Source organism: Podarcis tiliguerta (assembly GCF_965153285.1).
Source record: "Podarcis tiliguerta genome assembly, chromosome: 5".
Classification (NCBI taxonomy): Eukaryota; Metazoa; Chordata; class Lepidosauria; order Squamata; family Lacertidae; genus Podarcis; species Podarcis tiliguerta.
Genome location: NC_139538.1, coordinates 13,390,099 through 13,417,537, shown reverse-complemented (window position 1 = coordinate 13,417,537; position 27,439 = coordinate 13,390,099). Strand labels below are relative to the sequence as shown.

At 43.8% G+C, this 27,439-nt stretch overlaps 1 protein-coding gene across 10 annotated transcripts in view; it reads left to right on the top strand.

Moving 5' to 3' along the window:
* The window catches only part of NLGN1 (neuroligin 1), a 628,941-nt gene that overhangs the window by 321,880 nt on the left and 279,622 nt on the right, over positions 1-27,439 (top strand). For 8 of the 10 annotated variants that reach the window (XM_083442050.1, XM_083442045.1, XM_083442051.1 and 5 more), the window contains 2 exons: positions 3,781-3,840; positions 18,179-18,331. In XM_083442050.1, coding sequence (XP_083298176.1) covers positions 3,781-3,840; positions 18,179-18,331 — 213 coding nt within the window. The remainder of the gene's footprint in view (positions 1-3,780; positions 3,841-18,178; positions 18,332-27,439) is intronic. The other 2 variants (XM_083442044.1, XM_083442052.1) reach the window with 1 other exon arrangement.

Below are 27,439 nucleotides of genomic sequence, written 5' to 3'. Positions count from 1 at the left end.
TCACCTGGTTTACAGTATATGCATTGCCCTGTGATATTTTGAGGAAAAGAACGGTTAACATGTGATTAATAACAAAGGCTTGTTAAGATAGACAAAGCTCTGTGAGGCTAACTGGGACTGCAGGCTAAGCAAGCATGCACAGCATTGCAGGCTTACTCCTAAGTAAGCTTGTTCAGTTCATTTGGCCGTTGCTTTCTGAGTAAATTCCAATGACGTCTTTGCTTCCAAAACCCAGACACCAAAAAACTTTCCGAATGCTTATCTTTCCTGTTGGAGTTAGTTAAATTTAAAGGCTATGGCAGTTTTGTTGTAAATATTAATTTCCTTTTTATATGAGGTATGGGAATGGATAGTCATGAACGTAAGGGAGAAGCGCTGATTAAAAACAGTGCCTGCTAGGTTATTCTGTTTGCAAAGCAGCTGATAGATAAGGCTCAGTGCAATTTAACTTCTTTCTGTCTGACCGTGCACAGCTTTTGGACAAGACTTTCATTCCTTTTAAAAGAATACAAATGTCTGCTTTGCTGCATCATTAAATGGAAAAATAATTGTGTGCTCCAAAATAATTAAAATCCACCCATATGGCTACAGAGATGTCTTGCCCATGTGATTAGGCATTTTTAAATGTGTTCCTGCAGGCGCCACCATCAAAACATGAAAGGTTAAAATGTGGCACGTCCTCCTCTTTTTTTAACACTGATGGCATTAGAGCTAGATAAAAAGGGATGGCTTATGTTTTTAGTAATGGTAGACCAAGCAGCACAGAGAAATTAAATGAGTTCAGAGTTCATTAGGAATTCCCCACTCATGTACAGTGATTCTCTTGTTTCTGCAATAGCGCCTTGATGAGATGCAAAATGCTCTTTCTCCCCCAAACTGCCATGTGGGTCCATTTTCCCATTAGCACTAATGAGAATCATCAGCTTGTCCTGGTGGGAGGTTGGACCTGGCAGAATCACTTGATTAAGAAGAGAAATCTCCTCTGAATCAGCGTTGTGGAGGCTGAAAAGTCTTTGTTTTGCGTATGAATCAGCCCACTTTCTCAGGTTCATGATGTAACTGGCAATGTGCAATATCGATTACGTGACCTCCTAAAAGATCACTTTTTAAAAAAATGGTTTGGAGAAAAATTTGGTTTTCAGGGTCAGGGAGTGGGATCTGTATCTGTTTTTAGAGGAGGGTCATGTCGGTGACAGAGCACAGCAAAGCAGATGGGGCACAAAGTGAATTCTTGAAATGGCAGGTCCAAGTACAGCCAACCCATAAAGGCATAGCAGCGAAAGGATGAGGAGGCAATGGCTATGCTGTCTAGGTTGGCTCTCAAGACTGATGCCCTGCACGGCACAGCTTTATTTTGTGCTATTCAGACTTTTTTTTGGTGTGAACCACTTGCAGTGTTCAAAACTCCCATTGTTCTAGGCGCCTTTTGCGACAGGGAATTTCATTAGCGTGAACAGTTTCTAAGCTCTTGGTGCAGTGCTGCGCCTAAGATTTCAGATTGAAACTGCAGAGTGGAAGGAAAGAAGGACCTTTTTCTGCCTCCCCACTTCCAGCTGCTCTCTGAGGACTGGAGAAGAGACCCTCTAAAGAATATTGGGGGTGGGGGGTGGGCAGGGGAAGGACTAGACCAGGTGAAAAATGAATATAATATTTTAGCTGCAGTTCATTCATTTTCAGCTTTGTATTCTTATAAAAAAGTGTGCCTGGACATTCCGTTGTTGTGCTCATAACCTAGGTTTAAGGTGCCATTTAGCTCCTAGTTTTCATATTTCAGTTTCTAACACTGCTTGAACCCAGATGCATTTGTGGGGGAGGGGATGTGGTAGGTAAATAAATTGACTATGACATTTTTGCATGCAGGACATTCCAGGTTCAGACCCTGGTTCAGTCTCTTGGGTGCTAGGAATGATCTCTGCCTGAGACCGCAGAGAGCTTCCACCATCCACAGTAGAACAAAGTATGCTAAACCAATAAGGATATGGCTCAGTCTAAGGCAGATGTTCATAGCAGCTGTTATTTTTATGATGATGATGAAGAAGAAGAAGAAGAAGAAGAAGAAGAAGTTGTTTAGCTGAATATCTCAGGCCAAAGGTGGCACCTTCATAAGAACCCTATCAGTATTCTGTATCTGCAATTCCACCTTCTGCCCATCTCAACTGGTAGCGCTGAGAGCACCAGACAGTTGCTTTTGACAAGATATGGTAGATGTGCATAGAGTGAGATACATGGTTTGAGACTTCCAGCACCTTGTAGGTGTTTTCCCTCCCGTTGTACAAGAAGGTTGTTTTGCTTTTATTTCTAAATAAAAAGTCTCATGCTCACTCATGGGTTGGTTATATTTCTCACAGAGACCTTCAACTCAGCCGTCCAATTTCCATATAACTTGCTAGATGCAAAGGTAGCATCCTTTTCCACAGTGCAGATTTCGGGTTGATGTACTAGCATGCAGTCACTCGGAAGAGAGAGAGAGAAAGTCGAAAGAAGCAGAGCTTTTAAAATACAAATGTTTCAACTTTTCTGTGAGACGATGCATGCCTCTTGCCTACCCATGCTCTAGGTACCAACATGAACCTTTCATCTCCTCTCTTGTTTCCTTCTACTGTTATTTTATGCATGAGATTTCCCCCCCTTTCCTTTTCAACTGTGTGCTTGGCTGCCTTTTTTAACTTAAAAGTTTCACAGTTGTACTGACTTCGGCGGGGGGAGGGTGTGTGTGTGTGTCTCTGTGTGTGTTTTGCATGCAGATTACAGAATGTCATGGAGCTGTGCTTGTTCGAGGAGAAAAAAAGAAATATAATGCTGAGTTTCAGCTGCTTTTGTTTTGTGCTTCAAAGTGTGAAAATACATGGCATATGGAAATGGTGTTCTCTGATGGCCTTTGACTTTCCTTCTGGAGCATTTTACTGACTATGCTGTGTGCTTGAGGAGAAGGGTAGCCATTCCCCCCCCCCCTTGCAAAGTAAGATTAATCGCCTAACACTTGTTAATAGTATTGCTGTCCTGAGCATGGAATGATACTAAGTCTTAATTCCTTTATTCTTACGAATCGATTGTATGATAATACCGTGACCTGCTGAGACTGTAATCACCTCTGTGGAAGGAACCCTTCCAATATCCGGGTCTGAATCCCATTTTGAAACCTCGTTATTTTTAACAAATATGTCAGCAGGTATCGAAAGGTTTGAAAACATTCTTCTATCCAAGGTTGTAATTAAATCACAAATTAATGGGTGCACTAAACAAAATCTAGGACATGATTATCCTTGGAATGTATTAGCCACCATGGCTGGAATTATGGAAATCAATTTGCATTTCACATAATATTTCTTTCGAAGGGAAATCACTGTAAAGGCCTGTTTGTTTTAAAAATTATAATCAGGTATCTCCTACATCGAAACCAAGAACAAGATTTTTTAAATGGTTTAAATTTTTAGAGAAACGAACTAAAAGATTAAATAGATTAAATTGCTTCCTCAATGTTATTAAATATGGTGGGTATGTTTTGGGTTTCTTTCCAAAAAGAATTATTGGATGTTGGTTCATTAATTTTTAATATAATTTATGCTGTGCATATTTGGTTTTTTACATTAGATGTTTGTATGGAATATATATATATAGGGAATATTTTGCTGAAAAATCCTTTTTTTGAGAGTACTCCTGTCCCCATGAGTGGTTTTTCTTGAAACGTCCTTGGAAGTTTAATATTGACTACTTTTTCCCCTCAGTCTTGTATATTCTTGAATTGTCTTTTTCCTCCATTTTCTCCGTTCTCAATCCTAGGTCCCCTAACAAAGAAACAGACAGATGATTTAGGTGATAATGAAGGTGCAGAGGATGAAGGTATTTTTTCCCCCTGCCAAACTGATTTGCATGACAAGGACCCCCCCCTTGAAAAATCTTTTTTCTCCCCTCTTTTTCTTTTTTTTTACTTCTTGTCTTCTTTTGAAGATTTGTTTTTTTTTTAATTCCCATTTTTGATGTGTTTTGTCTTCTTGCTTGTTGTTACATATTTTAATTTTTCTTAAAAGAAAGAATGTTGTTAAGTTCTTAAGATAACAGTGTTTTAAAAACCAACCAACCCGGAGGCCATTTTACTTTTGTTTCCCCGGAACAGACTCCTGATATGTTGCATCCCACTTTTGACTGAATTTTGTCCATGATAACTAACACGCTTTGGAAAGAGTCTCTCTCTCTCTCACACACCTTCTTGCATGTTTTCTAACCTCTGTTTCTGTATATTTCACCGAATACAAAAGACTCTGTGTTTTCGTTTCTTTTCTGTCACCCACTTAATGCCATTTTAATAAATATGGAAATGTTGTGTTTGTTGGGGAAAGAATGATAAACGCTGTGATAAAAGTGTTTCCCAAGCAACTGGATTTTTGTGACTGCAACTCTTTGACTTCTGCTTCAGGTCCCAAAAATGGTATCACAAACTCTGCGTAACCTTAGTAGGCATGACAACAAGAGAGAAAACTCTTAAGACCCAGTTCCCAGTTGATTCTGAATTGACAGCCTTAACACGGAATTCTAGAGACACACACATGGATTTGTCTTCTTTTGTTAAAGAGATTTCGTAAAATACAATTTTTTTAAAAAATAAATAAATCACACCCTTCACAGGCCGAGCCCTGTTGGATCATGGCAAAGGCCCATCTAACTCTAGCCCTTCCAACCAGATGCCCATGGGAAGCCCAAAAGCAGATCCTGAACACCAAAGCATTTTCCGCACCTGTGAATCCCAGCTTTTGACAGCAGAGGTAGAAATGGCCACTGATGACATTAATGTCCATTAAATTGTCCGATCCTCTTTTAAGGCGATTCAGGTTGGGTAACCATCACTACGGCTACTGGAAGCGAATTTCTCAGTTGAACTCCCTGTTGTGCATAGAACTCTGTTCTTTTGACTGTCCTGAGTCTTCCACCCTACTGAGAATTATTTCTTATTCAAATTCTTCTAATTTAATTTCAGAGTATCCCAAGCAGGCCTGCTGTCCATCTCGTCTCCAGGGCCCAAGGTTGTGGACTTGAGGCTACTGGGTCATGCCCATTGTTTGTGTTTCAGTTTATGTGTGGGGGGAATGTTGATGTCCAATGAAAACATGATTTACATGCTTGGGACACAGGTTTACTACAAGTCCTTGGGTTTCTCCCATTTTCTGGAAATCCCTAAACATCTTATTTCCCATAAAATAGCAACAGTGCCCTGTTAGTACAATTATTTATTTAAATTAGCTTGCCCCAAAACAGGGCTTCCCAGCCTTGGGGGTCATTTCATATAACTCCTGTTTACCTTAATGTGTTTATGGTTGAATAGCAATCCTTTCACTTATTTCTTCCTTAAAACAAGAATTAAGAGAACTGTAAATTGAGGTCAGTGGTAGAGGTTACTTTGCCATACTTCATTTTCCCATACTTAGGAGTGTGTTTCCTTTTGGACTGTTCTTGTCCTAATCACCTTGCCTTCCACACAGACCTGGATCTAACATTATTTTTCATCTTGCATACATCTTTAAGATACAATTGTGCAGTTTCTGAGATGGGACAGTCCTGTTGGTACACTGCCTAAGGTTTAATGTGGAAGGTAGTAATTTGATTCAAGCAAAGTTGAATCTGTGCAAGGAGCCCCAAATCAAGGCTTCCTGGTACCCCTGTGATTCAGATGTCAAACACTGTAGATAAGCATCTGCTAAAGCACAACTACTAATGTATTGAATATTTCCATATTAGGAAAACACCAGGGTGGAGTACAGGGGAGAAGGGAAAACAAATACCAGAGATGCAGAGGACTGTACCATGCTTGGATCAGTCCCAAGAAGAACATAGGCAACCCAGGAGATAATGGGCAAAAACGTGGCATACTCAGAAATGTTCACCACTGCCAATGCTACTTTATTCCCCTTCACTGGTTGGTTTCCCCCACCCCGATGCATGACTAACCATTCTGACATTGCAAAGAATTGCATCTTTATCCATTCCGCTCCCCCACTTTGTACACACCTCTTTAATATGTCAGTGGGGATTATAAACTATTGTGCCTCATAATCCCTATAACTGCCCACCCATTCCAGATAATATCTAGCCCCGCATTCCTTCACTTTGCAAGCTGCCCTCAAACAAACACATTGTACATTGTTGGGTTGCATCCAAAAAAGACCCAAGGAGCATGAAAATACAGTTTGTACAGTGCTTTTATAGATGGGCTGCCTAGCAACTTTCTTCCTTTCCTTTGCACAAAAGGTTGCTGAAGTATAATAAGGATTTGGGGGGGGGGTTGGGGGGGAGGGTTGGATTTTCTTGTGCAATGCTGTAGTGTGCAGCCTTGCACAAATAGTATCTCACCATGGTTCACGAAGCCAGCACCATGTACTGAGTCTGTCATGTACTTCAAAGCCATCCTGTTTTTGTTGTCCTTCACAAATGCAATACAGTGGTACCTCTAGTTATGAACTTAATTCGTTCCGGAGGTCCGTTCTTAACCTGAAATTGTTTTTAACTGGAGGCGTGCTTTCACTAATGGGGCCTCTTGCTGCCACTGCGCCGCCGGCACACAATTTCCGTTCTCATCCTGGGGCAAAGTTCTCAACTCGAGGTAACTCTTCCAGGTTAGCAGAGTTTGTAACCTGAAGTGTTTGTAACTTGAGGCGTTTGTAGCTCGAGGTACCATTGTAGGTCTCTCAATTTTCTGGCCACTATACATCAATATTGGTTATATGTAACCTGCTCTAGTATGAGGTGTAAAACAGGCACATTTGCATGTGGAAAAGACATCACTTTTGGATTGCTTCATCAAATTGTCCACTGCTTTTCATTCATGAACATCCACCCTCTACTCCCCAACACACATATTCTGATACATGTTGTTTGGGTGTCTTTGCAACCCTGTTAACACTCTCAGTAGAGATGCCAGTTCTTTCATAAATATAGTGGTCCCCTGCCATAACCAGAAATTAATAAAGGCATACCATGCAATGCAACACTTAGAGGTTTATAAGCACAGTTTTTATTCAATTAGCAACTGGGAAAGCCTGTGTTACTCACAGATAATTTTGAGAAATAGTTTCAAACCCCAGCTATTTACACAGCGGACCTTTTGTAGCTTTCCTAATTTGCCACATAATTGCTAGGGCAGGCTCTAATAGCTAAAAATCTGTTGAGTTAATCAGTACCTTTCATTCGTTGAAAGAGCTGAACATTCAAGCCTATCAGCTCAAATCCAGCTTCGGCAGGCAGTGACAGAATGGTAAGAATCAGAGCACAGTTCAGAAGCTTCTATGAAATGAGTTAAGATGCATCTTCTCAGCTTGTCATCGAAAACCACCCTTCCCATTAAAACTAGTAATCCTAGTGAAGTTTTCAAGGGCTCCATCTGGAGTCTATGTTCAAAGGATTGTGAACCTTGCATCAAAGCTCCAAAATAATTCCAGGACTTGGATTTCAGTCTGAGCTAGAGAAGGAGGCATGACTTCCGTGCCTGAGAAAGGCTTTGGAGCAGCAAGAGAAACAGGGATTTTGTGGCCAAGAAAAAGCTTCTGTAAGCCAGGGATTGTGGGTCTTTGGCAGCCAAAGGCGGAGCACACTGACAGCTCTGACACCATGTGTGGCTTCCAGTTGCCAAAATGCATCTCTCTCAAACTGTAATGGATGACTTGGCAGTTCTTCAGGAACAAAAAAATATATGAGGATGTTCTGAAAGCCTTTTCACCACGATGTATCAGTTTACCTGAAGGGTCCTTCATGAGACCTGAGTGTCTTTCTCCCCACCCAGTTTTTGTCCCTGCAGCCAGTTAAAGCTCTCCCCATTCAATTAACACTGAACAGGGGAGAAATTAAAGAGTCTCCAGGAGCAAAAGCTGCATATGGGGAAGGGTCCCCCACAACAGAGGACCATTTGAGTAAGATGGTGATCTGAGGTGGGTAAACTTCCCTGTTCCCTCGGGTGGGTTTTTCTTTCTTTCTTTGCCCCTGTAGCCTCTTAAATTAAATTAGAAACCTGTTATGAGGAGAGAGAGAGCGATAGAGAAGCCCAAGAATGGCACACGGTAAAAAAACTAGTAGCACACTATAAAACAACTACCCATGTACTATCTGAAACCAAAGTGGCGCAATGGTTGTCGGATGTGAACCCCCCCCCCCAGCTCTCCTACCCCACTGCACTGAAAGGAATGAAAAATGTAAACTGCACTTGCTTGAACACACAAGGCCTTAAACTGTGGATAGGGCACACAGACCGTCTTAGCAGGGTTTCCAACTGCAGTGAGAAGATCCAAAAGATAAGTGCTTAACCTGGGGTCCATGGATGGGCTTCTGGGGGTCTATGAATCAGACACAAATTTTCCCCTCCATGCAATAAAATTGTGTGCAAAATTTTGTGTTCATGTGCATAATTCTGGGGAGGAGATCCATAATAATAATTTTTAATAATAATAATAATAATACAGTGGTGCCTCGCAAGACGAAAAGAATCCGTTCCGTGAGTCTCTTCGTCTAGCGGTTTTTTCGTCTTGCGAAGCAACCCCATTAGCGGATTAGCGCTATTAGCGGTTTAGCGGCTATTAGCGGCTATTAAAGGCTTAAGGGATTAGCGGATTAGCTGCTAAAAGGCTATTAGCAGCTTAGTGCCTTAGAAAAAGGGGGTGGGGAGCGGAAAAAAATCGCAGGAACTCGCAAGACATTTTCGTGTTGCGAAGCAAGCCCATAGCAAATTCGTTTTGCGAAGCACCTCCAAAACGGAAAACCCTTTCGTCTAGCGGGTTTTCCGTCTTGCGAGGCATTCGTCTTGCGGGGCACCACTGTAATAATAATAATAATAATAATAATAATAATAATAATAATAATAATAATTTATTTATACCCCATCCATCTGGCTGGATTTTCCCAGCCACTCCATAGCTTTCATCAGATTCTGAGAGGGGTCCATGAGTTTATTTTATTGGGGGTTGGGTGTAAAAGCCTGAGTGCCCAGGGACATTGGAGGTGGAGCTTGTGCACCCCTTCCTACAATTTGAGACAGGGATGGGGAACCTGTGGCCCTCAGTATTGACCCCCATCAGTTCCCATCAGCCCTGACCATTGACTGTGCTAGCTGAGGCTGATGGGAGTTGTAGTTTAGTGACACCTGAAGGGTTGCAAGTTTGCCATGTCACTTTGACGGAGAAGTGAAGCTAGCATTTAGACATTAGATGTGACACTACTACTCACAAAGTTGGGGGACATGGTCACTTGGTGATGTCACACCCAGATGTTACTGAGGGGAAAGAGAGGCAGTGTAGTGTTTTCATTAGTGGGCCCCTTCCCTTTGTAACATCTGGTTCTGCCCTGAGAGATTGAAAGTGGGATGTCTGACTCCCAAGGAGAAATGAAACCATGAGCTAATAAATCACAAAATGTGACAGGAAGGAAACTGAATAAATCTGCTTAGCAAATTCAAGGAGCATAAATCCAATGGTGTAATAAAATCCATATCAGTAGATCACTCAGAGATATCATATTTCCAGCCAATTTCAGAGCACCTCTCCAGCTATGAAGTGTACTTCAACCACATCTGTAATAATAATAGGTGAACCGTTTTCCTTTCAATGTTCCCTTCCACTTTTTTTAAAAAACCATTTTACCACTACCCATATCCAACTTTTCCCAATCCATGCAGCAATGAAACATTGGGCTCTACCACTGACCCAGCTCTAATTAGATCATTTTTCTTTCTTTTTTTCCTTTCAGAAGACCCCCCAAAGGCACCTAGTGCGCATTACAGCCTAATGATCTGTAGCTCTCTAGTTTCGTAACAACAACAACAAAGTGGGAAAAGGAACTATATCAATTTCTTTATCTTACCATGGGCAGCACTGGTATTTTCCCATGGGAATTATTAGCAGTAATCTATCACAGAGGAATGAAACTCTAATCACAGCGGCAGGGGGGATTGCTCAACAAACATTCTTGGCCGCCATTGACAATTTTAGAGAACCCTATCCTGGCAACCTCCATTTCTAACCTCTTCCTGAAGTGGTGCTGAGCTAGATAAGCCTTTGCTCTGATCCAGCATTCCCTTCTTGTCCATGTTCATGGAAAGTGCAATCCTAAATAGTACTACTCAGCAGCAAATCTGTCTGTGTTCAATGGGTAGAGGCTAGTGGCGCGGGGCGCCAGGGCGCCAAGTTCTGGAGGGTGCCAGGGAAGAGGCGGAGGCTGGACGTGGCACCTCCCGGCATCAGCTCACCACCCTTGCCCACCTCCGCCGTGCCGTGCCGAAACAGCACCTCACCTGGAGCCTCCGTCTGCTGTGGCCACCGTGGCACAAAACGGTTAGCTGAGCCAGGAGGCGCCACTGCCACTGCCTCCAGCCTCTGCCTCTTTCCTGCTGGAGGAGCCACCCTCCAGGCACTGCCTGCCTCCTCCAGCCCTGCCGACAGTGCCATCCTCCCTAAAAAACACTGCGAAACGGGGGCGCGCGGTGCTGGATATGCTTAAGATGGCCCTGCCCCCCTACTTAGTACATTTAGGATTACAGCCTGGGCAAATATCACTGCCGACTAGGGAACTGATCCCAAATCTCCCCAGTTTTGATCCTGTACACAACTGCACCACATTTGCTCTCCCTTTCACATGCAGTTGAGCCTTGCATGTACTGTTTTCCACGCCAAGGCCATATTCAGATGGACCACCCCAACATGCAAGCCTGGCATGATGGGTGAGTTTGGTACTTCGAATTATCAACCAGGTTTTGCCCAGCGTGAGCTGAAAATGCTGATGTGGCAATAAAGTCCAAGAAGGAGTTGGTGGCAGTGGCGAGCCTGCTACTTTCCACACTGCAGGCTTCAAGTGCATATTTATATTGCGCAAGATGATCACGCATAAACAGAAAAGGCTTTAGCGCCCCATTGCATGCCCATGAAGGACCTCCTGGTTTAAAAATTCAAATGATTTGTGCTTTCAGTTTTGCCATTAGCTGTGTTTTTACCCCCACTTGACAAAGACAGAGCTTGCACCGAATTATCATAATTGTATTGGTAACACTTGAAAGTATGGGGAGAATAAATCCTGACAAAGCTTTCATGAAAATAGCTCCCATATAATTATAAGCAATGAAGGGGCTGTCAGCATTTCCATTGTCTAGCCCACATTTCCAGCAGCAGGTAAGTTATACAAGAACGCTTGTCTCAGTTTAATTAGGAAATTCTTCAGCAGCTTCCTTAAAAAAAGAAAAGAAAGTCTAAAAGTGTTCCCCTGCATAACCCCCCATTCAAATATATATACAGTGGTACCTTGGTTCTCAAATTTAATCTGTTCTGGAAGTCCTTTCCAAAACCAAAGTGTTCCAAAACCAAGGCACGCTTTCCCATAGAAAGTAACGTAAAATGAATTAATCCGTACCAGACTTTTAAAAACAACCCCTAAAGCAGCAATTTAACATGAATTTTACTATCTAACGAGACCATTGATCCATGAAAGCTGTACTATAAAATAAATAAGACAGGATTTTCCCCCCTTACCTGTACTGATGATAGTCATTGTTTGGATAGGGGGCTTTTATCGATTCCCGCAGTCACACAATCAATCAATCAGTAGCTGAACTGGGTTCCACACAGTCACAAAAATAAATTATCCGAAAATGTCTCAAAAAACAAAAACGCAAAATAAATAGCAAAAACAAAAGCGCCAAATACAGTGGTACCTTGGTTCTTGAACGTAATCCGTTCTGGAAGTCTGAAGTGTTAAAAACCAAGGTGCGGCTTCTGTTTGGTGTAGGCGCCCCGGAAACAATATCCAACAGCCGAATCGGACGTTCAGCTTCCAAAAAAAGTTCAAAAACCGGAACACTTACTTCAGGGCTTTCGGCATTTGAGAACCAAGGCATTTGAGAACCAAGGTACCACTGTTGTGTTGGTGATCTAGAAAGAGGACATACAACTTGCCCAGCAGGCAGTGTCATGACCTCTGAGTCCAGTAGTGATCCAGACACAGAGCTTGAAGATGCAGAGGCACCAAATAAGGAGCTGGGCCAGGTTACGGGCTCTGAGCTGACAGCTGAAGATAAGAAGACCACTATGCCCAAGGTTATCACAGAAGAACCTCATAAATCATCAGCAGTGGCAGACCTTGGGGTCTCAAAGACCAATGGTGGCCTGTACAGCACCAACATTTGGTGCCCCCCTACCTCTTGTGCTCCATTCTAAATCATAGTTGGCACGTCCTCTGCAGTGCAACCATGGCTCCACGCCCAGTGCGACGAAACTGGTTGTGATCTCCTAAATCCGCCTCTGCTGCCAGGGCCTTTTGGGTCAGAGCCTGAACCCCTTAAGTCACCTTCTTCTGATCCTCAACATCCAGATATCTCCCACTTCTCATCATTGATCCAGGGAAGGAGGCTATGGAACCAAGGAGAAGTGCCCGTCTTCAGTCCAGGAGGTTGTTCTTTCAAGGCTCTGAAATTCTCTCAAGGGGGTAAAGTCTGGAGGAGGTAGCTTGGAGGCAGAGGGTTAAAAGGCTTCAATCTGCTTCCAGCCTTTGTCACTTGGAGCAGCCTTGCTGCATTCTTCAGCATTGGATCTGAACATGAGATGCAGAGCCAGACCCAGCTCAGCTAGGAACCAGGAGCCTATACCTAATTCTAAAAGTTCCAGTTGCCCATAGGTAATTTTTTGCCTATAATTTTCAAGATCTGCTAAATTGGGACAAGGCATTGCTACGTCTGACAGCTCCCCTTGCATCAATGGCCCAAGATCCCCAGCAGCCCCTGGAAGAGGTAACAGGAAGAAACTTAATAAGTTAGCAGCATCTCACAGTAAGCTCTGATTTCCTGGATGCACCTGATTTTGAACCATTGCTTTCTACTTGCTCTTGTAAAGGTAAAGGTACCCCTGCCCGTACGGGCCAGTCTTGCCAGACTCTAGGGTTGTGCGCCCATCTCACTCAAGAGGCCGGGGGCCGGCGCTGTCCGGAGACACTTCCGGGTCACGTGGCCAGCGTGACATCGCTGCTCTGGCGAGCCAGAGCCGCACACGGAAACACCGTTTACCTTCCCGCTAGAAAGCGGTCCCTATTTATCTACTTGCACCCGAGGGTGCTTTCGAACTGCTAGGTTGGCAGGAGCTGGGACCGAACGACGGGAGCGCACCCCGCTGCGGGGATTCGAACCGCCGACCTTTCGATCGGCAAGCCCTAGGTGCTGAGGCTTTTACCCACTATTCCTGTTTTGCTTCTTTGGTCATATCCTGCATATCTTGACTAGAATACTACTAGCAACATTTATCCACCACTTTTCTGAGAAAACCTACCCGCTTCCTGTGCTCTCTTTTTTCAATATGGGAGCATTCAAAAATATAAATGACCTAGCTACAGTGCGAAGTGGTCCATTCCATCTCAGCACCTAAGGATTCTGTTGCTTGTGTAGCCTTAATTAATAGACTAGGCCAGACTTCCCCAACCTCCTGATTGGATCAGACCAGATGTTAGGCTACAACTGCCACCATCCCTGACCATTGGCCATGCTGGTTGGGGCTGATGGGTGTTGTAGTCCTAAACATCTGGAAGGCATCGGGTTGGGGAAGGCTGCATTAGACTTTATATGCTGCCTTTCTTCAAAAGAAATTGCTTTTGAGGCAACTCACAATATACTAGGTATAAAAAACCCAGTAACAACAATACTGGCAAATAATAAATGTTCCAGCAAATACATTTAAAATAAAATAATGTTTCAATAACCATTAATAAAAATAAATACATTCTTAAAAACCTGAAATCTCTGCACAGAAATTGAAATATAACTTTGCAAATATTGCCATAATAATTAAGCTCAGTAATGGAAATTAATGCTCTGCCATCCCATTTTCCCACTCTAATTCCATCTTTCCCAGCTCATTATTATTATTATAATCAGCATTATATGGGAAATGCTCCATGATTCAACAATGGCAACAGTGTAGCTCTTTTGGAACAAGTTGTTTTCCATCCACCCCTGCTCCTCCTCCTGAATTCCATGTTCTTTGCAACAAGTATCAGTTAATCCAATTAATTTGCACTTGCCTGTTAGCTGGTTACCAGTGTACACAGGTGCCTCAGTACATTAAGCCCAAACGTAATGCGAACTTATGCACAATTGCAGTTTGCTTTTGTGTGGTGTTTTGTCAATGTGTGTTTGTAAACCGGTCAGGTGAAGGGGGTCTTCTCCCCCAAGCAACAACAACAATAACAATAACAACAACAACACTAGAACATAGAAGAGCCCTCCTGGATCAGGCAAAGGCCAATCTAGTCCAGGATCCTGTTCCCACGATGGTCAACCAATGGCCTACGGCTGTTGCAGGACCTGAGAGCAACAGCCCTCTCCTCATTTGTGATTTCCAGCAATTGATATTCAGAGGCACTTTGCCTCCAGCAGTGGAGGCAGAACAAGGGGTTGTTCTTAGTGTTTTCTTGCCACTTCAGAAACAAGACCGAACAATTTGGAGCTTCAAAAAGTCAGGGGGAAAAAAGATGGAATGGAATTTTCCAGAGCATCCCTAAAGTCCTTTGGGAGTGGCAAGGCAGGGATTAAACTCGCAAAGTCTATTCAGACATAACACCGCAGGAGCCCGAGGGCTCAATAACATATGAATGCTGCCTACATTTCCTGCCAAACTACTGGGGAAATGCAAGACTGAGAGTAAATGTTCACACTTACTGAGATGGGGGAAAAAACCATCTCATGGTTCACAAAAGAAGTGGATTTCCTGTAGGTCAGTGCTGAGATCTTTGACAGTGCAGTGTGGAGAAAATTTATATCATCTCTATTCTTATCTGCCGTGGCATGTGGATAAATTGAGAGGAGTTTGCAGTACTGCCTGTCCTTAACCTTTCGGAGCATAATATTCAGAAGGAAGTCATAAAAAAGGCATTATGTAGGCTGAATTTATTCAAAAAAATCCTTTATACCTTGAACTTTGCTTTATATTGGAATGTATGGCTGTGTGTGTGTGTGTCCCAATTTTCCTTGAATTACCCCAGTTTATGTGTGCATATATGTACATGTTTTTGCCACCGAAATTTCATTACTATTCACAGTTGGTGCTCTGTGACTTTAATTAAAAATGAATTCTTAAACAATTTCCAAGCATACAATTAGCCACGTACACTTTCTGCTGCGAACAGTCATTTAGCGATCACCATATTAATATTTTATTATTTCTTCCTTCACTTTTGCATATGTAGAAGGAAGCAAAAAAATAAATAAATAAAAATTCAGAATACTATGCTTTGGGTAAATAGCCACCAATAGCTGTGCTTGGAAGGAATGAGAACTAATCCATAAGCCGCCTGCCTCATTGTGAGGCTTGGATGCAAACATGCCATAGGCAAGCAAAGTGCCCTTCTGAAATTAAGCTTGAAACATGAATGTGGAGCATTATCTATCTTTGTATCCCAACCAATCTATCAGTGATTTAAAATAAGAACCAAAACACAACCATCCTTCAAAACCCATACTTCTCTGAATTTTGCAATGCAGTTCTTCAGCCAAGTAATATGTGCAAAAATGCATGTGCTGGAGTAAAGTGTCCACAAATATGCATATATTAGTGAAAATAACTTACAGAGGCATTATTTTAGGGATAATTGCTTTGCAAAAAAAGGTGTCGATTAGGCAACACTGCAAACAAACGTTTACATTTGGAGAACTTTGCATTACAGTGCTGAGCAATTCATACAAGGACTTTAATTTTCTTTTTGTAAACGTGGAAATGAGAGCAAAACGTTAGATTAGAAAAATAAGCAATTTAGAGAAATAAAAACCTATCTTTCCCATTGTTCTTATATTCTGGAGCGCACGACAGCTTCACATAATACATCGTTAAAACAACCTTCAACAATAAATCATTAAACAGAAACAACAAAAAAGGAAGATCAATGCATCATCATAAAATATAGCAACCACATGTTTAAATAAGGGACCACACTCCTGGCATAGAAGAATGAAGAACCAAATGTCTGGATAAACAGAGATGCATGTAACTGTTATACTGCCCTGTGTCATGTCGTCGCCATCCTGATTTCTGCCAGGGACAGGGCCATGAGCAGGGTATCAACTGCTGATTGTAAAAGCCAAGTCAACTGGTAGCATGGAAGGTGGTCACTCAGGTTCTTCGGACCCCAAATTTTTCACAGCTTAATATACAAATAGCAAGACCTTGATTTGGGCTTGCTAGCACACTGACCGAGCCTTCAAAACCAGAATGATATGATCGTTCTGCCCGGACACTGAGGTCTAGTGCCGAGGGCCTTCTGGCAGTTCCCTTGCTGCGAGAAGCCAAGTTACAGGGAACCAGGCAGAGGGCGTTCTCGGTAGTGGCACCTGCCCTGTGGAACACCCTCCCACCAGATGTCAAAGGAAAAAACAACTACCAGACTTTTAGAAGACATCTGAAGGCAGCACTGTTTAGGGAAGCTTTAATGTTTAACAGACTATTGTATTTTGATATTTTGTTGGAAGCTGCCAAGAGCTGCTGGGGAAACCCAGCCAGATGGGCGGGGTATAAATAAATAAATTATCATCATCATCATCATCATCATCATCTCTCCTCATGGTTCACATAACTAGTTGGAGCATGGCACACTGTACCAACTGCAGTGTCCAAACCGTCTTCAAGGGTAGCCCTGGGGTGTTAGGGACACAGGTGGCGCAGTGGTCTAAACCACTGAGCCTTGGGCTTGCTGATCAAAAGGTCAGCGGTCCGAATCCCCACGACAGGGTGAGCTTCCGTTGCTCGGTCCCAGCTCCTGCCAAAGAAAGCGAAAGCACACCAAAAAGTGCAAGTAGATTAATAGGTACCACTCTGGCAGGAAGGTAAATGGCATTTCCGTACACTGCTCTGGTGTCGGTGTTCCATTGAGCCAGAAGCAGCTTAGTCTTGCTGGCCACATCACCCGGAAAAACTGTCTGCGGAGCGGACAAACGTGGGCTCCCTCTGCCTGTAAAGTAAGATGAGCGCCGCAAAGGCCCAGAGTCGTTCACGACTTGACTTAACTGTCAGGGACCCCTTTACCTTTACCTGGGGTGTTACCAGTGATGAGTTAATAAGCATACCACTCCATTAATTAATTAATTCATTATTTAATTAACTGAAACCACCAGTAATTGCTTACTTAATGTAAGTAGGAAATGCTCAGTTTTCAGTACTGAATGAGATAGGCTACTGGTCAGGATCCTTGTGCTTCTAATGTAATTTCTACTATGTACTATGCTGCAAACTATTAACTGGGCCACATTTCTCAGAAGATATTTCTGAGCTGGAACTGTTCTGCCTCCAACAATAGATGTCCCATCATTAGAATTCATTTGCTAAGACCTCTCTCCTGTAATTATGTCCGATTCTTTATCCATCTTCTTCACCTCAGTTGAAGGGGCATCATTGGGGCTGTGAGAGAAATGGCCTGCTTTTTTTGTGGGGTGAGGCAGTTTTTCTACACTTCAGAATATGCATCCTAATAGTAGCCGCCTAAAAACATCAGACCATAGAACCCCCAAATATATACATAACCCCCGGTTTTGACATTTAGAGTGCGAGGATTCTTCAGCCTCTCAGACAGGTTTTTGTTGTTGCTGCTGTTTTTATTTTTATACTGCTTTAAATTTTAAAGAAAAAAAAAATCTGAAAGTGGTTTACAACATCAAATAAAACAAGCCAGAATAAAACATTACAGAAGAAAGTCAAACCAAAAGTAGACATTCAACTTTTAGATTTATCATTGTACTGCCACGGTTAAATCTAATGGCCATACGAAAGGAAAACCACACAATCCATAGAAATGCTAAACCTCGTTTGAAAAGGATCGTAGGTGCTCCCAAACTGGGAGAGACGTGAGCCATAAACTTTTGTGACTTTCATGTGACCCAGTGGTGGCCGTCATATTTTTTGTGTGTGCTCAAAATTCCTCTTCAATGACACCTGGTGACAATGTAGTGTTTCATATGTGCTGCTAGGGAACGATGTCATAATTTGCATCTCCAAACCTTTATTAGGCATTACAGAGATAGATGTTGTACAAGATGTCATAATTCACATATGTTGCTTGGGAAACACTTTTCAAAATAATAATAATAATAAATAAATAACAGCTTTGGGGTAGAAAGGAAACAAACTAGGACTTTCATGTGCACCACAATGTTCTCAGGATAACATACTTCTCAATATTTTTCTTCCAGACATTCGAGATAGTGGGGGGCCCAAACCTGTGATGGTGTATATTCACGGAGGGTCCTACATGGAAGGCACTGGAAATTTATATGATGGCAGTGTGCTGGCAAGCTATGGCAATGTGATAGTCATCACCGTCAACTACCGGCTTGGGGTACTTGGTAAGAAAGATTCAGATTTTAAATAGTTCTTGCCTTGTGCGATACTCTTTCTATCAATTAGAAGACAATTTGCAGATTCTTCTGCCTTAAAAAAAAGGAGAGGCTTCTTATTTTTAAAAGAGGAAAGGATTGCATTCAGTGGATTTCAAATTTGTTATTGTGCAGCCTAACCTGCTATTATACTCCTCTTTGATGACAGAAGCAGAGTGCAGATGTTCAGAATGATACGCTGCTTTGTCGTTTGCACTCATCCTGTATTACAGTAATTAGTCGTGCAGAGGGATCTACGGCAAATGGCAAGCGCTGACTGAGACACAATTGTTTCTGTTTGTGATGTGACAAACGTCTGGATATTGTGCTGACAGGGTTATTGTGTTCCTTCGGACTTTTGGATAGTAAGATTGTTTGGGAAATGTTATTCACTGCCATTTTCCACCTTCTCATATTTTGAATTTAGTCTGGCGCCTTTTAAGTGGAAAGTGCATTAGTTAAAAAAAAAAATCCTGATAAAATAAGCTTGTGAGGGAACAGGTATTTTGAAGCTCTGTGCTTGGAGGGGGAAAAATATTGTGCTAGTGTTGTTTTATATCACACAGGTAAAATACATTTCAATGAAAAGCTGTGTTTTAGTTAGCTGATGTTTGCAAAAGTTTAGAGGAGTTAAGATCTTTTATGCTTTAGTCTGGAGCTTTCGGAGTGTTTTTAGCTGTTGTAGATTTTGGCAAAGAGAGAGGTTGTTTTCTTCTGAATATTTCTTGCAGAAGCACATCGTAATGCATGTTTAATTCTAGCATCTGACGGTGTTATCACCTTTTTTTATGGAAGCATGAGAGGAGCATCTACCCATAAAGCCTCAGAAGAGTTTGGGCAAGAGGTGGTGTGTTTTAGAAACTGTGGTTTGCCTCACAGGTTTGTAAACTGTGGTTTGCCTGTGAATTACCTTAGCCCTAAGAGAAGACTCTTTTTGCTCTATCATAAGTTAATTTCTTCAGAACCCGTCTTTCTGGCTGCTCCACTTAATTCCCTGTTATTAACTCCCAGAGTGTGGGGAGCATCAATCTGCTGCTTTTACCTGGCGATTAAAAAAAATGATGCACTGTCAAGAAAATGAATTTGACTCGCTTTGGTGTTCCTGCTCATCTCTGGCTTTGAATGCAATCTAACTCCAGTCCTTGAAACATGGTATAATTTTTGTTGCTTCGCCTGACAGTCCTCTCCTTTCCACTTGCACAGGGAACAGTGCAATCTAATAGCTGTGTGTGACACAATGTTCAATGTCCAGACCCTGCTATGATTTGTATCAGATTACTTTCGCATAGCCTACCTGGTGTCTTCATTGTTTTCTCAGAGCAATTAAATATTGACTTGGAACCTCTAGGGCTATGTTGTGCAATAATTTACAATTCACTTTTGTTGTCGGTATGCGAGATACTCTTTCTGCTTAGCATATGTTTCCAGTTCCTGATTTGTGTGAGTATATTGTGCTGCAATTCTATTTAAAGAGCACCCACCTGATACAATCTTAATCTATTAGGTGGAGTGGGCAATCAAATACCTGTAATTTATTACATAATACCTATCTAATCTGTCTGTCTATCTGTCTATCCATCCATCACAGACTTGAGTTGTGGGAAGAAGCACTTGAGTTGTGTGTGTGCGCACATGCATGCGCGCATTGCTGCATGCCACCCCAATCTGTGAGTGGTGTGATATTCCAGGGGTTCCTGGCACTTACCCAGGATTCGTGTTTCCTTTGGAAGTGAGGCACAGCGGGGACTGTGGTGTCTTTATGATATATGGTTCATTTACACGTATATACAACCAGAGCCTACAATGGAGGGATTCACAGCATTAATGCTCCAAGAGGGTGTTGTTTCTCCCATTGCCGGAACCTTGGATTCAAACAGAAACCAAACATCTCTCTCTCTCTCTCTCTCTCTCTCTCTCTCTCTCTCTCTGCCTTTTTGCTGCTTTGCTTCTACTGTAGCTCACATAACTTAACTCTCAGCTCTTGCCATTGTCTTTTTCTAAGTGCCAGCCAGCTGAGGAATGGGGAGCACTCATTTCCATCTCACACAGATCCACTTCCTTTGTTCCCCTTAGTGTGTGTGTACATACATACTGCCTGGAGAACCCTCTTTTGCTGCTCAGCTCACTAGGGAACATCTGAAAGTGGTGGGAAGGTTGCTGCACTGCAGAAAACATTTGAATTTTACTTAGTTCTCCCTTCCCCTTTTTTTCTTACTGCTTGGCTGATCCAGGAGGGCATGTTGTGGACCATGTAAGATTAGACAGTGGGCCTGAGGAGAGCAGATTGCACACTTCTGAACAAGAAATAGAAGAAAAAAAGTATTTTTTTCAGACTGTGTATGGTGACAGGAGAATGTGCATAATGCATGTATATACAACCTGAGAATGTACAAAAATGATGTCAAAATATGCACATTATCCAAAGTCAGTTGGGGATTATGCACAGTGGCCAGAGAATGTATGAAATTCAGTCCATACATGCAGATTTCCCAAGCTTGTGCATATTGAAAGTGAAATGTGCACAATTTTATTTACACAGAAGGATTATGTGCACATTATCCATGAAAATGGGTGAATGTGCACAATGGCTAGTTATGCACATTAACTGCTCAACTTACAGTCCCCTTAACATATGTATTTTGTAAACTGCCTATATGTATTGATGGTGAAGCAGTATATAAATCATTCACGCACACACACACACACAGAGAGAGAGAGAGAAAGAGAGAGAGAGAGAGAGAGAGAGAGAGAGAGAGCCATGATAAATAATCCACAAGACACTGACAAAGTCAGTGAGCCAACACAACACATGTTTTCTCCGGCTCAGCAGATCAAGTATCCATTTGCTGCTGCCAAAAACTGGAAAGGGGGAATTTGTAGTGATGAATTCAAGAGTTCTCCCTAACACCATTATGATTAAAACCCATATCTCTGTGTTGAATTTCAGGCCCAAGCCATAATGGACTCAATGCCAGCACTGCCCCCCTCTCCATTTCCTGAATTTAACTTACACCTGAAATGTGGAGACCACATGCAAGGCAGGCTGGTTGGTGATTTCAGAAACACCATACTCTCCAACATTTCTTCAATGAAAATAAGGACATCCCATTCCATAATGATAACTTTACTATTTATACCCCACACATCTTATTAGGTTGCCCCAGCTCTTTGGGCAGCTTCCAACATATATGAAAACATCATTTAACATTTTTTAAAAACCCTTCCCTATACAGGATTGCCTTGAGATGGCTCAGGGGTTGGATAGCTCCAGGCCCTCCAACATTTCTCCAATGCAAAGAGGGGCGTCCTAAGGAAAAGCGGGACATCCCAGGATCAAATCAGAACTGGGATGGCTTCTCTAAACCAGGGAAGTCCCTGGAAAGTAGGGATACTTGGAGGGTTTGGAGACCTGGTGGGCCTCATTCTTAACACCTAGTTGCTTATGAGCATGCTCAGAAATGTGTGGCCCATTGCAATGCATCGATCCAGTGAGTCAGTGCAAATTTGTTTGTTTATAAGCATTCCTAAATAACTTGTGATTTAAATATCCCCAAAGGTGCAGGAAAAATAGCATAGAAACATAAAACAGGATCATAAAAAAGTAAAATGTTGTTATAAAAACAAGTAAAAATGGACAGATGAAAATATTTATATGAGAATATTACATATGTGCTAATAGGGATAGGGGTCTTCATTAATCAGGAGGTGTGTGTATATCTATATCTAGATATCTAGCCAGATCTATGATCAGTTTTCCATTTAACAAGTTGAAATTGTCTCTGTGATGTGAGAGGAAACATATTTACTGGCCTATAATAGTTCTGATTTCTTGTTCTGTGGCTCAGGGTTAATCTTGCTGGGTAACTCTTATCATGACAATCTTGAAAAGAAATCACAGCTCATTTTTTTCGTACCACTTCTACAGTCTGGTGATTTAAGGAATAACAGCCATCACTTATCATTTCTGCCCTGACTCATTATGAGCTCAATAGATACTGCCAGGAGAACTGCAACCCCCCCCCCCTTTTTTTACTATGTCAGATTTTAGCAATCCAATTTTAAATAATCACTGAAGATTCAACAGGTCTCAAGGGGGGGGAAAGCCCAACTTAAAATATTTTCTGCATTGCCTCAGGTAAGTTTCCTGAGCCAGCAGAATGGTGGCTTCAGTGATAAAGGAAGGCAGCCTTGGGACTGGGGTAAGTATGGCCCTGATTCACTTCCAGGAGCAATCAATCAGAGCCGTTCATATTTGAACTATTGAGATCTCATGACATCCCTAAACACCACCATAGCTTTGTCAACTCTGTGATACGAAACACAGCAGTGATGAATCAGGAAGCCCCTTTAGGCGTGTGGAGCAGATCTTTTCACAGCAAGGAGCACTTTCCGCCTCTCCCCTTCAAACCCACCATAGTGAGAGAGCTTTGAAAAACAGGTAGCAGGCGGTTCATCTAGGGAAGCAGGAGAGTAGAAAGACAGAGTTCTGTGCTGTACATTAATCCTACCCTCTAATTTCTGCTGTGTGTGGTCTTCACGTGAGAATAAATCTCACTGGAATCAATGGATCCTATTCCCATATTCCATGTTTTTATTTCTGATCTTACTATATAATATTTTCTTAAGAATGTCGTCATGCTGTAGTTTTCAGGGCCTGCAGGGGGTGCTCTCCTCTTGAGCAATCCATTCTGGCAGCAAAGGGCAATCAAGACTGCTGTGGTCAGAGATTGGCTGCCTTCTTATTCCCCACACCTGTGTGCTGCCGGACTTTCTCTCCTCCACTAGCTCTTTTCCTCTCTTCCATGGCTTGGGGGAGGGGGAGGGGGAGAACTCAGCACTTTGCTCAAGCAGCTGCACCAAAACTTTCCATCCTTTAAACCTCACCCCTTCAACCTCCAACAGGAGCCCCTTTTTTGAACCCCTACACTCCCTCTAGAGTGAGAAGGAGAGAAATATCTATGGTGTGGGAGAGACAGTGCCGGATTTACGTATAAGCTAAACAATCTATAGCTTAGGGCCCCACTCTCTTGGGGCCCCCCAAAAAATTAAAGGGAAAAAAACCTGGATGTACATTTCCAAAATATAAGATAAACAAATGAAATAAAACCTATATACAGCAACAGTGTTTTGTGTTGTGTAGGCTCCTATTTGTTATGCGCAAATGGCTTTAGATACCTATTAGGTACATAAATTACCATATAGCAGATATTCAACACAAAAAACAGCGACAATTTGTTGTTGACAAAGGACAGCTGGACATATAAAGGGCCTCATCAGTAGCTTAGGGCCTCATCAAACCTAAATCTGGCCCTGGGGACAGAGGAAGATACTCTGTTGTGAGAGAAGGTTGTGGGGGTGCTCTTAGGTAGAGAAATAAAGTGATGTGGTGTGTTGGGGGGGAAGAAACACTCTTGAGTAGAAAGAGAAAGGGAGAGAAGACTATGTGGGCTGTGTGGCCACAAAGAGATGCTCGGGTTCACATGGGCACAAAGGAGTGCCAAACTAGGGTGCAATGTAGCAGCAGGATAGGAATACAAAAGTTTGAAAGGATCAGCATGGGGCAGGCTTTGCAAACCTTCCTGCACTCCACATTTCAACTTTGACAAGGTGAGCAGGATGTTGGAATTTTGACAGGTGAGCAGGAACTCCCAACGGCCTCTGGGAGCCAGAAAACCCTACCCCTGATCTAAGGGGCTTGGGGAGGAGGACTGGGGAGAAGACTCCCTGGAAAAGACCCTGATGTTGGGAAAGATGAGAAGGGGATGACAGAAGATGAGATGGTTAGACAGTGTTCTCGAAGCTACCAGCATGAGTTTGACCAAACTGTGGGAGGCAGTGGAAGACAGGAGTGCCTGGCGTGCTCTGATCCATGGGGTCATGAAGAGTCGGACACGACTAAACAACAACAGGGGTTGGGGCATTTTGGCAAGGCCTGGGTGTGTTAGGCAGGTTGGCAAGCAGTGCAAACAGCAGTGTAACCCCATGTCATATATAACGGTCACTTGTACCTCTGCCACCATGGCTTGATCTAATGAAGTCATTCTGTGCCGTATCTGCAGTTCCCTTCTTCTCCATATCACATTTGCATGGTGGCAGGAGAAGACAGTGCTTTGTTGTTGTTTAGTCATTTAGTCGTGTCCGACTCTTTGTGACCCCATGGACCAGAGCACGCCAGGCACTCCTGTCTTCCACTGCTTCCCGCAGTTTGGTCAAACTCACGTTCGTAGCTTCAAGAACACTGTCCAACCATCTCGTTCTCTGTCGTCCCCTTCTCCTTGTGCCCTCAATCTTTCCCAACATCAGGGTCTTTTCCAGGGAGTCTTCACTTTTCATGAGGTGGCCAAAGTCTTGGAGCCTCAGCTTCAGGATCTGTCCTTCCAGTGAGCACTCAGGGCTGATTTCCTTCAGAATGGATAGGTTTGATCTTCTTGCAGCCCATGGGGCTCTCAAGAGTCTCCTCCAGCACCATAATTCAAAAGCATCAATTCTTCCCCGATCAGCTTTCTTTATGGTCCAGCTCTCACTTCCATACATCATTACTGTAGAGCCCTGCAAATGACTGCACTGGTGCCATATGTGGGACAGGAAGCTAGTTAAAGGCACCGGATATTCCTCTGCATCGTTCATTTGTTGTGCATGCCTTTTAGCTGCTGTCAGTTGCAGCCAGCATGGCAGAGCTGGGGGGGGGGGGTCTGTTGTTGCTTAGCTGGCTTCCCATTGTGATAAATGATGGTGGAGGAGCAAGGCAACAATGAATTACAGCTCAGCAATGGCAGCATTAGATTGGCTCTGCCCCTGCACCCACACTGCACTGACCTCTGACCTCCCCCTCTTGGTCACCAGAAGTGGGAAGCCAGAAAGCAACTTCCTCTACCCACCGCATTCTGCCCTACTGGCTGCTTCGAGAAGCTGTGCTCAAACACTGGCTCATAAATGCCCACTGTTTACACATATACTGTCATGCCGTTGAAAAACAGTCACCTTCATTTTGTGGCCTGCTTTCCATCCATCTCTCAGCTTATTCCTGACTCTCGACTCATTTCCCACTGGATGCTGCGAGAGGGGACACTCTGATAGGCAAATGAAAAGGCACCTCTTTCGCCTCTGCGACCACTCCGTTCTATTGAAATGCAAACCGTGTGTGAGCTGTCTGTTTTGGTGATGGATCGTACACGGGGAAGTCTGATATCCTTGACCTCCTGGGTTTCTGAAGAAAAGCTCTGCATTACAAGCTGAAGATGATTTTATGGCTTATTTTTGTTTAAAACAGAAATGACTTGCAAAAGGGCAGCAACTCTGCAACGGGGGGAATTTTTCGAGGTCGGCTGCTTTAAGCCCTTTAGGAAGGTCTTTCAAATTCTTGATATATATTAGAGAGGGCAAGGAGGTAGGTAGGTAGGTAAGTAGGTGGGTATTCTTTTTTAATTTTCTCTTTGACAAAAGAGACATTAAAAAATTGAAGATCCTATGTTAGCAATCTAAAGAGTCTAATGGATAAAGGGTGTGTGTGACCATGCCCAGGCATGAACATGCACACACATTGAGCTACAGTCATGGTCTGGTTCATGGGCGATCAAAGTCCCAGCTGGGGACGTTGGGACTGGGGGCAAGATGGCGGGTGGGAGCAGGAACGGGAGCCCAGAAGCCAGGAGTCAGGAAGCCAAGAGTCCGAGGGTCAGGAAGCAAGGAGCCAAATGCAGCAAGGCAGGGAACGTATTTGTCAGAGCTGGCTCCAGGTCCCAGCTCACAGAGGACCAACGCTAGCCGGTAGTAATGTGCAAAAGTCTTTATTGAAGTACAGTTTCCATTTTCAATCCGCAGCGCCCCAGCTCTATGTCTAGGGTTAGATCGGCGAAGCTCCATCTGAATCTCCGCCCCCTGTACACCAGTTTAAGATTCTAGCCTTACTCCACCTCTTCCGTCTCTCCTTTCTCCTCTGGGTCCTGCTACCCCCCGGGGTCCCTTCCTTCCTGGATTCTTCTGACGCTGACGTTGACCCCCCTGACTCCTCCCGCTCTTTTCGGCGGGCTTTGGGACCTGGCTCCCTATCCGGGCTGCCAACTGTGCCGCCCTCCTGTACATTTGAACTTGGCGCGCGCGCCCAGCCTTCAACCTTCCTCTCGACCGTTTCCTCGCTCCCCGATGGAGGCGTGGCCAATCCTGACTCATGTCCTCCCGCTGGCAGTGCGCCGCCTGATCCCGATGCCTGGGACTCCTCCCCCCTACTGCACTCTGGTGTGGACGCTGGTCCTGATTTCCAACTGCTGCTCTCTGAGTCCCCTCTGGCCCCTTCTTCCTGGGGTGTCCCCCTAGGCACCCCCCTTGCCCTGACCATGGGAGCCCCTTTCTGTGAATCTTCCGATTCGCTGGAAAGACTCAGAGACCTCGGACCGCTGTCATCGCTAACATTTCCTTCGGACTCCTCCCCCTCGCTCTCTATTTCCTCCCTTTCCTGTGCCTCTGCTCCTGAACCCCTGACATCCATCCCCCCCTCGAAGCCCCCCCTTCCCCCCTCCCCTCCTTCAGGTGTGGGTGCTGGGTGCTCCGTCGTTGTGGGGGTGAATGCCGGATACAGTTCGTCCCCCGTGGCGTGCATCCAGCCGGATAAGTCCGGCTCGTCCTCCGTGTTCTCGCCGACCTCGATTTCCTCTGCTTCCATCTCTGTGCCGCCGTGCTCGAACCCAAGATCCTCCCCCAACACGTCCATGTCCGTCTCTCCCCCGGTCTCCTCTTGGGACGTTGCCTGCCAAGGACCCCCCAGCCACTTCCTGCGCCACTGCTCCTCTGGTCGATCGTCCCACCAATAAGAACGGTCTGAGGCAGACCCCGAGGGCGATCCCTCCGGGGAACGTGTTTCTAGTGCCGGTTCTTCGTCCGAGGTGAACCCCTGGAACGTGCTGGCTGAAAATGTGGGTGTGAAAAGTCAGTCGTCGAAATACACGGCTGGCATGGGCCTGTGTGGGAAAATGGCATGAAACTCTTCCTTGAGAAGAGGCTCGTCCAAGGCATAGTCCGGCACCCAACGGTTGGCGCTGGCCGGGGTACCTTCTCTGGCGAGAAAATATTCTACTCCCTCTT